At 43.0% G+C, this 12,512-nt stretch overlaps 1 protein-coding gene across 1 annotated transcript in view; it reads right to left on the bottom strand.

Annotated features, from left to right (window-relative positions):
• si:dkey-215k6.1 (transmembrane protein 132B) overlaps window positions 1–7,083 on the bottom strand; it is a 191,381-nt gene extending 184,298 nt beyond the window's left edge. The window contains exon 1 of the mRNA XM_026342342.1: window positions 6,409–7,083. Coding sequence (XP_026198127.1) covers window positions 6,409–6,490 — 82 coding nt within the window. The 5' untranslated portion in view covers window positions 6,491–7,083. The remainder of the gene's footprint in view (window positions 1–6,408) is intronic.
• Between the last annotated feature and the right edge of the window lie 5,429 nt (window positions 7,084–12,512).

Raw genomic sequence — 12,512 nt, 5'->3', positions numbered from 1 at the left:
CAATGTTAAATTTATAGAATACAGTAGATGTCCAAAAATCAACAAACTCAGTTGTATGTGTCCATACAATTAGGTGATGAAAGTAGTGTAGAGTGGAGATTTATTCACTCCCATGTTGTCTTTCAAACGATAAGCCTTGTCCTTTCCATAAGGGAACCCTCATCTAGTAAAAGTCCTTACATCTCTTGCATTTCAAGTGTATTTGCATCACTTTGTGCGTGCCTGACCTCAGTCTCTACCTGAATCCTTTTCCTAATCTTAACACTAAATGTCTCAGTATGCACAAAATGAATGAGGGTTTGAGGATAGCTCTACTAGTATCTAAAACCACAGCGCCCCGTCCCTTTTTAACATCAGACTCCTGAGGTCTGTATCACATCACTTTCGCATGTTTCTGAAAATTTGTCAATCGTGCCTGTGTCACACAAGATTTGAATTTATCTATCAAGCATCATTTTTCCTTCCTCTCACACCACAACTGTCAGTTCTGTCAGCTTTGCCTTCGAGATGGGCTGTACCGTTTGACTTATCTCATTGAGACATACAATAAGAGTCGGGTTGTGCTAGAGATGCGAACTAGTTTGGACAATGCAATCAATCATATTTGAAGGCAGAAGTGTTTCAAATGGTCACTGATAAGACGAGTGAAAAGCTGGCAGTCACGCAGAGGAGCAAAGCGCGGTGTCACTTAAATATGGGACCGTCTCTCCTGGAAAGCATTCATACGTCTGCACATTTGAAAAATAGTGACAAAAATAGTTGCGTAAAAACTGAAAAAAAGATGCTTGAAAGAGAGTCACACGGCTTTCATTTCCTTTTCACAAAGTTACAGCAATGTTCGAACACAGACCCTCTAATCTGACGCCGGCAAGGTGAAGGAGAGGCGGTTTCTGAAGCTATTCAACCAGCCAACAAGCACTTGTGATGAAGGAACCAAGTGCGTTAAGATCACACACAGGACACAAAGATCTTAAAGTATAAATATATCATATTTGCCAATTCACACGTTCATTTCTAAAATACAATACAACACAATATAATACAATAGGTGTCTAGAAAGTAATAGTATAAATTAATTTAAATTATAAGTTAAACTAAAATGTCCGTCTAAACCACATATCACACACTAATTAGCACTAGTTGCTTTATTCTTTCATTATGTGGTTTTATTCACAGCCAGCCAACATTAGTGTGTCAACACTTAACATAATAGCGTATAATAAGTTAGAATTTAAGAAATAAAAATCGTCCAGATTACACTTTTACTGGCTGGATTCTTAGCTACAATTATTACAGGATATGATTACATCTTATGCTAAACTTGTCATGTGTACGTCAGAGAAAATGTCTGTGAGCGAGCATGTGCCTGCGTCAGTGTAAATATGTCTAAGCCCTGCAGCAAACAGTATCCTTCTAGATGAGATTCACTGATATAGACAGAAGGGACATGGAGAATGCATACACTCTCAAAGGAAGAGAAAATCTCTCTCTTCAATCTCTCCATCTCTGATGCTTCATCCTCCTCTGTGTGATGACAAAAAGAGTTGGTCTTCTTATGACAAAGACGGACAGTTCTTATCATCCAGCTCCTAGAGCTCGAGTCTGTAGGTGCACGTCTCTCTGTGTATATGTTCTTGTGTGCATTTTGCCCCATTGAGTGAGTTTTTCCACAGAGGAAGAACTGATGTATTCATGCAAGTTATAGAAGTGAAAAGACAAAAAACAGACGACGTCGTGTACGTTTTAATAATATCTTGGATTTCCTAAACAAGCTAATTAATTAAAAATAAGAAAAAGGCCATAAAATTAGGTTCACTAGAGTAAAACAAAAAGTGATGTCAGCTCAAAAGGACACAAAAACAACAATTTATCAGACCTGATCTTAAGACTCTGTGTTTTAGTTTCACACTAAAAAAAATAACAAGTAAAAGTCTGCCTAGCGTTGCCAGCTGGCAAATCTCAATCTATTTTTTTGTGTGGTGCTGGAGAAGTTACAAATGATAAAAAGTGAAACAGAAAATGTGGCTGGTAGTGACGTAGCTCTGCTCAGAACTCAGAAAATAAAGTAACGATTTTATAAAACCTTGGAAACACTAATTTACCAGCTGTGTCGATCGGATATTCTTATCCGTGCATCATTTCTCATTGGTACAAAGAGCGTAAAGAAAATCATATAGATTGTATCCAAGCTGTCAGTTTTTACAAACATTCATATGCGCACACACGTCCATTTCAGCAGTGGAGGTTTAAGCCCATTTCCTGCAATTCAGGAAAACATTCAACTATAGTTTATAAGAGGGGAGATTGTTTCTCTACGGCTTTCCCAAGCAGGCAACCTTGCTGTCGCACTGCAACATCCACAACATATAACATAAGCAAAAAATAAAATAAAATCAATAGCGGAAAACGATGAAAGTTTCACGATGCAGGCAGCAAAGAGTGCTTCATGTCCACTTCCTCCAGTCCGCCCACTTCTGGTTTTCAGCATCTCCATGACCTTCTCTACTGCATCTCTCTCTGTTCTGTCCTCTCACCATCACCATGACAAAGAATAAAGCTGTGTGAGTGTGTAGCCTACGTGTGTGTGTGTTCACGTGTGACACAGAGGCAGTAAGGAAAAGGATCACGCTGAAGGGGTATGATTTTGTCACGCTGTTTTGCCACCTCACACACACTCGCATCTCTCTCTCTCTCTGCTCTACATCCTGTCCCTCTGACATTAACGTGTAAACGTTGAAAGTTCCCTTTTTCCATTTCTTAAAATTCCCTTCCTTTTTACAGTCCTCTCTGTTACTTATTTTTGAAAGAATAATCTCCCTCTGTGTGCGTGAGCGTGTTTGAATTTGCTGCATGTGCGTGTCTGCGAGTGTACGTGCATGTGTGAGCTTAGCAGTGTGTGCCTGACTGAGTCAGCGAGCCAGTGAATGAAGGTAACAATGAGAAGCAAAGAAAGGTACAGAGAGAGAGAGAGAGAGAGAGAGAGCAGCATATAGAAAGGACAGAGTGAGAGACTACCAGTGTGTGTGTGTGTGTGTGTGTGTGTCACTGATTTTACGTCAGTAATTATTAATGCTCTGTATTGCATGAGTAATGGTGCATAGTGCTGACATTCTGCTACAGGTTAACAGTGTAGTGCAAAACGCGCTCAAGCACACTGGCAGAGACACACACAGGCCAACACATACACACACACACACACACACACACTTTGAACAATGCAGGTTTTTTCACAGGCTTTGACACAAAGTACAATTTCCACCACATGGCTACTCCAGCAACGACAGCTGAAAGGGAGCAGTTTGTTGTCATCTGTCAAAGTCCACACACGCATCCACAACAGAAACACACACACACACACACTTCATTTGAAAAAGCAGCCTCGACCAAGCTCAAGTCATTCAAGGGACCTTATGAGCATGGAGCTGAACTGTTTTAAATGACGCTTTTATGGGTTCTGTGATTTACACTGAAACTGTTGACCGGGACTGTTGAGACTTCCTGATGTACAAGTACTAAATGGGCACCAGCCAGCCAATCAGAAACAAGTATTATCCATGGACATGTTACGAGTACGGCGCAGTAGGAAAAACCTTTGAGTTTTAAAAGATGTGTTAAAAGCTGTTTCTACATGTATCTGTATGTATGTTTGCATTTAGCAGCTTCAAAATCAACTTGCCAGTGCTCTCTGCTGGACAAATTACATGCATTTATATCACTGGCATTTCTTTAAAGTAATATCCTGTGACTCAGGAGGTACGGTGGCGGAAGTGTGTGTGTGTGTGCTTGGGTGAATGAGAAGCGTGTAAAAGCACTTTGAGTACCAGTAAGGTAGAAATATGCAATTACCATTTATATTTTATATTATTTATTGTCCAACATGTTATCTGATGCCTTTACACTTTAGGTTCAACAATTTATATAGACACTAGTTAAAACATCTGGCTGTAGAAGATTAGTAACAATAACCAAATGATATGGCAATGGAAGTATATAGAGACATGAAACGTGTTTTGCTTTCTCTGATCAGTGTTGCGGTGGACAGGGGCAGACTGGTCAGAGCGCCTGTGCTGGCATAGAGGAAACACATCTAAGAAGAATTATTAACAATCTATGAATCCGTGTAACAACTCGAGACTTGTTGAAGTTAACTATTAACTAATTATTAATAAAATATTCACTCCTTGACTTTATTGTTTGATTTGCTGAACTGCATGTTGGGAATTTCCCCAATTTCCCACCCACAACAGAACTCCTGCTGAGACTACAGAGCAAGTCTGTTCAGCCTCTGAACCTCCAAAGACCAAACTCACTGTTTGTGTCTGTGCGATGCTCAGCTTATGACAACCTGCAGACAGCCTAGATGATGAAATACTAGAGTGATGTAATTACAATGAAACGGAGTGACATGAAAATACTAACAGTACTCAGGGTATAATCAGATAATGACACAAACACGGGAGATAAAAGACCAAAAAAAAAATGTTCTGTGATACACAGTGCTTGTCACAGAAAGCGTGAAGGTGGACAGTTCTGACGTGTTTTAGACTGAGGACCTGTGTGACTATTCAAACAAACACATACTGTAAGTGCAGACACAGAGAGAGGAGGTTGGTGCTGTGTTTTCTTTAGAAGCCTTTGGTTGCCATTAAACCATTAGTGTTAGAGCTCCCCAGTGCACAATAACGCAGGCTACCCACAGCTATGTTGGAACAGACCTTTCCCTTTCCACATGAGGCTGTAGATATGTCTTTCTGTGGCTGTGTGGAGGCAGGGAGTAGGAGAGAGAGAGAGCTAACTATCAGGAGAGCTACTAAACAGCAATATGTAATGTCAGAGAAAAAAGGGTACAGACAGTCCCTGGGCGAAGGATAAATACTCTGTATGTCAGGAGAGGAGAGCAGAGGAGGTGTTCGGTTGATTTCATCTTTTGGTTACTCAGCCGTTTTGCCGGGGCACAGCTGTTTCCCTGCGCGTCTCCCCTGCTCGCTCGTTTTCTCTCTCAGGTCTCCTCGTCTGTGCGCCGAGCGCCGCGGCCCCAGCGACCACCGCGCGCCGGAGCGCACAACAACGCAGCGACTGTTAAGCGCTCAGCAAACCGTGAGCGGTCGGAGCTGATTAAACTACAACACATGCGGGCGCGCGCACACACACACGCACACATTCAGAAGTCACTCACGAGAATGGGACCATAAGACTGAAGAACTGTCATTTGTGTGGAAAACGGAGGCGGGCAAACGCGCGCACCGAGAGCTTCGAACCCAACATATCTGTCAGTTTTCTCCACCTTATGCTGCTGCTGCTTCGTTTTTTGCTCTTTTCTCCCGGGAGTAAGTGGGAGGCGGCGTTACCAAACCTGAATTCTGAATATCTCAGCCCTGTTTCAGCGGTTCTCGAGCAAGACAGTGAATCGCCATTTGCGCACATGGTACCAAGCTCTGAATACAATGATCTTGTTCTGCAGCACTGAACCAGTTTATCTAACGGAACAGAATAAAATGTGCTCTACTCCTCGCACCACGAGTCCGCACTGAAGCCATTTAAAGAGTTATTAATCAAGTCGGTGTTTGAAATGTAGGCGGACAAATGAAATCTGGCCTCTCCTCTGTTTGTTTATCTGTAAAATGTGTGCAATTTAAAAATGAAGAATTAATATTAAAGCCTCAGTGACAACCAGGAGACCAATGAGACTTTTACATATCGTTTTCTCTCACTTCACTAATGATGATGAGTAAATATTAAGACGGGCTGATCTCCTTTAGATATAAAGGATTCCAGGAGCGCACGCTGGTTGTGCGCAGCCAGTCAGAGTATCTTTTTCTTTTTCCTCAGTCTCCCAAATTCAAGTTTGGGTTTTATTTATGAAGGAACACTATTCCATCAGTCCTCTCTGAGACCTCGAGTGGGCACACAGGTAGGTCAGGCTCCTACTATATCGCTTCTCTCAGATGGCACCAGGCGTGTTGTCATCTGAGCTTCGGCTCAGTCACTTACTTATTATTCCTCACACAGACACGGATACCAGAGGCCAAAAAAAAAAAAAAAAAAGATGAAACCTGAATTTAAATTTACAGAACAGTTGGCACACATCACCTCCAGCATGTGGTCACCGTATGGCACAAAAAGTCTCTTAACAATTCTGAACTTCAACTCGCTGCAGCACCTTCAACTTTGCTTTACTTGTAAGACAGAAAGGCGACTTTTTGTTTTGGGCTCAGTCAACGATCAAACCTCACAATGTGCTGACACGTCACAAACCCCCAAAACATTCTCATCCCCCCCAAAAAATAAAACAAAGAAACACATATATATATACAGTGAAGTGTGTGACATTCCCCTGATTCCAGTACCAATGAATGAAGCAACATTTCCTACTAGCAACAAGTTTTCTCCTGCTTTTGATGCTCTTACCTTTCCACAATAAAAGAAGCAGCATCGTCTTCCAGAGGCGACGTCCCAGCGGCGTGCCTCCCCTTCTCCAGACCGTCTCCATCCCTCCTACCGGATAAAAACCACGGGACTGTTCGCAGAATCGTCAGGAAGGGCTCTTTGAATTTTTCTATCTATTTTCCTTTTCCCCCTGACAAATTACCACCGCGCCAGTGCCATCAATCTCATTTTGACCAAACTGCCCTCCCCACTGAGCTTGACCTGAGACACCGCGCAAATGAGTTTTGGAGTAAACTATAAATCCTTCTGGAATAAGTAATAAAAACAAACCCCCCCTTGCGATGGACAATTCCGGCACAGATTGGCCTCTTTTTTTATTCCACCCCTCCAAAGAAAAAGTCTGCGATGTCTCTCGTTTAAGCCAGAACCGAGGAACGAACCCGTTTCTCCCCCCGTGGTGATCTTTCTCCACCAGTGCGCTCCTCAGCTTTATTTATCCAAACGGGACCTCAGTGTCTCTCCCTCTATCACGCTCTTCCCCCAAAGTTTAAACAGACTGCAGAGTGGACTGTGAACTCCCAACGAATGAAAAAGTCCACTTCATGGGCGGATTTTCAAAAACAACCACCAAGAAAACTCTGTCACTTAATGCTCATCTATTAAATAAAATCCAGTTCCGCTCGCCCGGCAGCAGCTCCGTCCGCTCTCCTTTTCCTTCCTCCCTCTGTCTTCCTCCGACTGTCTTCCCTCTTGCTGTGTGCGTTATGTGTGTGCGCGCGTCTGGGCTCAACTTGAGAGGCTGTGTACACTCGTCCGCGGGATGGAGGGGAGGAGAAGCGAGGACAGAAGAGGAGGTGGAGGTCTGACGCTTCCACCAGCCGGCAGAAGAGGAGGAGGAGGAGGAGGAGGAGGGCCAGCAGAGGCTGTGGGGCTGAGGATGGGTGGAGGGCGGGGGCGGAGTTTGGGGCATTTGAGTGACAGTTAAGCAGCCAATGGAGGAATTTAATGTTTTTTCCATTTCTTTTATAATGTCACACTTCTTCACAGGGAATATTTGTATTATGTATTTAATCCGTTTTGGAAGGAAGCAGGATACAGACACACGCCGCATCCAAAACAGAGACTGAACCATCTCCAAATGAATCAGTAAAAATGAGGAAGCAACAAAGTCAAACGCAGGTAAAGGTGGGCATTAAATCCGGTGGCGCCCATAGATCAGGGTTTGGAAGCCGGTTTAAGGAATGAGCGCGTAAAGTGGAGCAACATGTCTAACACAAGTTTAGATCAGAAGATGAACCCGTTAAGAAGAAGAAGAAGAAGAAGTTCTCTGCGTGGTTCGAGGGTTTATTTGACTTGTGTGCGTGTGTTGTTGATCCTTTCAAAGCCTCTTTGCATTATTCATACAGAGACACACGCTACACCTGTTCTCTCTGTAATCGATAGACGCCAACTTCGCACGGGCACTCAAGTATAGCGCGCACAAACACACACACACACACACACACACACACACACACACACACACACACGGTGCAAGATGTGACACACCAGATACCTTGTAATAAAACTCTTTCACTTTCTATTAATAGGCTCGGCGCGTGTGTGTGTGTGTGTGTGTGTGTGAAGGCCAGGAGGTCTTCTCCAAGCTCCAAACTACATTTCATAAGGCATCGCGTGCCTGGTTGCCTTTGTCAGCTAAATGTGTAAAAGCTAAAGAGATGACATTGGGACTTATTGAATTGCAAATCAGTCCGTCGGCGCAGGGATGGGAGGATTTCCGGAGACGGAGGTACGTGAGGCTCGCTGCCTCTCCGCCCGTATGACTGGCTGCACAGAAGGAGCGACAGCCCCCCCTAGTGTTACATCTGATGGAGAGACAGCACAAGGTGGCATTCATGGAGGAACTCTTCAAGCCTGTGTTTCACCTGTCCTCACTCAGCAGTACACGGTTGTCACAGCTGAAGCCCTTTCCCTCGCTGCACTTATCATTTCTGTATTCCACCTGATTCCTCTCACGTCTTTGTTCTCTTCAACATGTGAATCCCACTGAGCCTGCATGCTCTTACTCAACTTGCCCTGTTGCACCTTCCTCTGGCCTCTTCTACTACTTCTTCAACACCCAGGGAAGTGGCACCTGTTCACGTGATGGAGCAAATCAATGCACTCTCAATATTATCCTCAATGGCTTTTCCCTCTGCCAGCCGACTGCATTCCCCTGTTAAGTTTTAAAGATTAAAGTCTGCATCTCCTTTTCTTTTTTTTTTTTCTTAAACTGAACTATTCCTCATGGAGCCGCAGCCAAAACAAAGCATTAGTTCAGTAAGCGTGCAGTAAAAAGTAATATTCGTTTAAATACATCGTCTGTATATCAATGAGGCCCCACTGGCTGTTTGGAGGAAATTTGACAAAGAATAAAAAGAACTGCAGACAATCCTCAGTATATCTAGGGACAAAAAACAAAGACTAGTTCTTTCAAAGAAGCAGTAAAAAAAAAAAAAAACTACTGGTAAAAATATTGAAAGCTGGATCATCTCAACATTTGTTGGAAACATTTCGAGCTTATTCAGAGCTTCCAACTTCCAAACGTTTCCTTTCCACTTTAAGGTTGTGCGACTTTTAAAGGAAGACTAAAGGCAGCAAATGTTCATTATATCAAAAAAAAGGGGGAAAGCATTCAGCACAGAGGCTGCGTCGTCATGTTCAACTGTTCAAATACACTGTAAGAGATCAATGAGTGACGTGCTCTGGAAACTGGTTCTCACTCAGTGTCACTGGGCTGGCCGCTGTGCTCACTCACTGCCAGGCGGACCAGAGTCCACTGACCTGTTCTACTTTTGCACTCGAGTCGGGATGAATCCCATGCAGCTCAATTCCTTAATTATAGAAGTCCCACTTTTCACAGCGTGCTTGCTGGACCTTTGCTGTACTTTGTTTCCATTCCCATGAGGAACTATTCAAAAGTGTTGTCCTCATTTTCGAGTACGTTTAAAAGTTGGTTGACAGAGTTTGAGAAATCTGTTTTTTTTTAAAGCAACTGGATCTTAAATTCACAGTTACAAGTAAGTAACAGATACACATAGGTAAACATACACGTTTGTGGGAAGCCACACATAGATAACTCCAAGAGGATCTTTTTTATTTTGACATTTACCGTTCTTTCCTCAGTCAGTGCTCAAAAGCTAATTCATAAGATTAAAAATCAGAAGATTATATCAGAGTTGTGTTTGCCCATAATTCCCTTTTTTAACATGGATCATTCCAAATAGTATTTTTGCTACATGAAGGGTTCAGTACAACAGACCTGACTGGGTGACAGAAAGAAACACAGGCAACAAACAAAACTATTTATCACTTTTCTTACCTGCAAACAAGTCGAGCTTGTGTGAGACAGGCACCTCAGCAACGAGCAGACACATCACCACCAAGTGTAAGAACCTCTTTCCCGTCACTGTCAACCTGCTGCTGTGCTGTGCACTTGATGGTCATCACTGCACTCATCCCAGCTTCTCACCCTGCTGGAGAAAGTTAACACTGTAGTTACGCCACATCTTGTGCCACAGACTGAAAACCCATCTTTAAAATAAACTACTTTATATCACTCTCTGCTGAATCTCACATCCCTCTGCCCATCTCACACACTGATATGTTTCCCCTCTATGCTTGTTTTAAAGTTTTTAGATTACGAGTGGATAAGACATGTGGCAAGAAACCAAAAATACAAAGTAACAGAACACTAAGTCAATGAGCAAGACCAAAGTGAGTAGCAAAGGGTGCAGAGTTAACTGGGAAACACTACCAAAATGGGCAGATGAAGGCTAAGGTACAAGGTCCATAATCCAGAGGCTTATTCAACTACAGTTGGACAAGAGCGAGGCAGAGACAAGGTCCAGATTCAAACATGGCCAAAAAAACACCAGGAGGAACAAGATGCAAGAAGCTAAATGTAGACGAGATACGAGGGACAAGAACAGATACAGGGCAAAATAAAGTCAATGGCTGGAGAACAGTGCAAAACTGACAACATGGCAAGAGCTTGATGACAGTGGGAGGTTTAAATAGCAGCAGAGGGGGCACAGGTGAAACCAATAAAGATGACTGTATGAAGCTGGAGTTGGAAACAGGAAGAACTTTAAAATAAGAGCGCAGGACAGGAAGTGAAAAACACAGATCGTGACAGTTTTTAGGACGCGATATATGTTACTAATGGTAAAATAACATTGTCCCCTTGAGGAGTCCTCATCTCAGAATCAGCTAAAGTTGAACCTTGTTGGATCTGAAAGACAATACCTATTGTTAGTTTGATTGTTTGTTTGTGGGGGCCCTGAGGCAGAAAGTCCGTGAACAATTTCTCCACATCAGTGGCTACAACTATATGACCCGAGTTCCCTCCAACTTCTCTAAGAAAAGTTTAATGTGGAGCAAAGATAGTTTCCTGAACACAACAGTGGGAGCTGCCAGGTCTGTACAACCACTGCCTCTTCTAGAGAAGCTGGGACTGCACTGGGGCAGACTTTCTACCAAGGGACATGCGCTTCCAACGCAATCTTAGCCAGAAGCAGGTCTGCAAAGTGTAGAATGAAAGGTCCAGCCCGGTGAGGACCACAGTTTCAATTTCACGGTATTGTTTGACAAAAGGGCATGTCTACAGGAGATGAGATGTTCAAAGTTAATTCAGCAATCACATATTCGACTGATCTCGCTCAACCTCAGCATTCACTTTTTCCAAGTGTGATTATTGTTCCGATAGGTTTTTAGTTAACAGCACTTAATATTTTGTCCCTCTAAGATAAAGGTGTTGGTATGCAGTGCAAGAAACATGGCTGCTTCTGCCAAAAGGCTGCAGGGCATGTCTGCGGAATCTATTTGAAGAGAGGTCAGTCGAGCAAGCGCACACATGCAAATTGTCTCTGCTAACCTTCCTGTGGTAATTAGCGAAAAAAATTACCCTTAATTTATTGGAGAGAAATCATAAACATATGTTAATGTAATGAGCAGATGCATAATGCTTATCACAGCCATTCAGCGCTTAATCAACTCTGGACTTCAACATTCAACCTTTGCTGATTTCTAGCACATATTCGAGGAGGACAATGCCATAAAAATGATTTTCTGTCAGTTTGAATGGCACAAAATGAATGCTGGCGTCTACTGTCTATCCATGCCAGACTTTTAAGACTTTTTTACTCAGTGTGTGCCTGTTCAACTCACTGAAAACTGGAGTAAAAATAAATGTGAATTACATATGAAGCTTTATTTTTTTTTCCTCCAGCTAATATGCTTGACTGAAATCACTGCACCAGACCAAATTGCACACCACTGCTTTGTGCTGCCAAGTGGACAGTTCCGCGGTGCTGAAATGCTTACCCACAGATCAGCATTCAGCACTTTTTCGTACATCATGTTTATCGCCTCCACACTTTAAAAGGAAACAACCCGCTAAGAGTAATAATCTAAATACGTGTTCACTGCAAGGCCTTAAAGATAAACAATCCGGGCTTGTATATCAGTCAATATTGGCCTGCTGCAGATATGTTGGCCAACAAGGACAGCCCTAAAGATAAGAGGCATTTTAGAGATAGTGGTTCCATTAGTTAGTTTATCCATAAGAGACTGAAGACAGGTTTGTCAGCAATAAAATATCCCACTCAGATCCTATCTTGAGCCCAAGTCTTAACATTACACATTACAGAGAAGGCTGTGCAGAAGCAATAAGGCTGAGAGAACACTCAGTGTGGTCCTCGCTGATTTTTAGGTCAAACTGTGTTTGTGCATGAGCGAAGAGAGAAGCCACATTGTTTGCTGCAGTAGATGGAACTTTCATCTCTATGTACACGTGCAGAGTGGGAAGATGAGAGAGGGGAGAGTGATACACATAGCTCTCCTCTCTCTCAGGTCAAATGGGCTCTTGTCGAAATTCTGTCGACAGCTTGTTCAGACGTCGCACTCCACTTGAAGGCTGCAGGAAGATGACTGCCACTGACAAACTTCCCTATTTACTTCTAATTCCCTCGCTCTCCACATCTCTCCATCTTTCTCCTACTTCCCCTCTCTTTCGTTCTCTCTCTCTCCAGTCGGAAAACCATAGCCATCTCTTTGCTCAGTGGAGCAAACTGAATACATTAGAA

This window comes from Anabas testudineus, chromosome 9 (genome assembly GCF_900324465.2).
Source record: "Anabas testudineus chromosome 9, fAnaTes1.2, whole genome shotgun sequence".
NCBI classification, from domain to species: Eukaryota; Metazoa; Chordata; class Actinopteri; order Anabantiformes; family Anabantidae; genus Anabas; species Anabas testudineus.
This window is presented reverse-complemented; position numbering and strand designations above follow the sequence as displayed.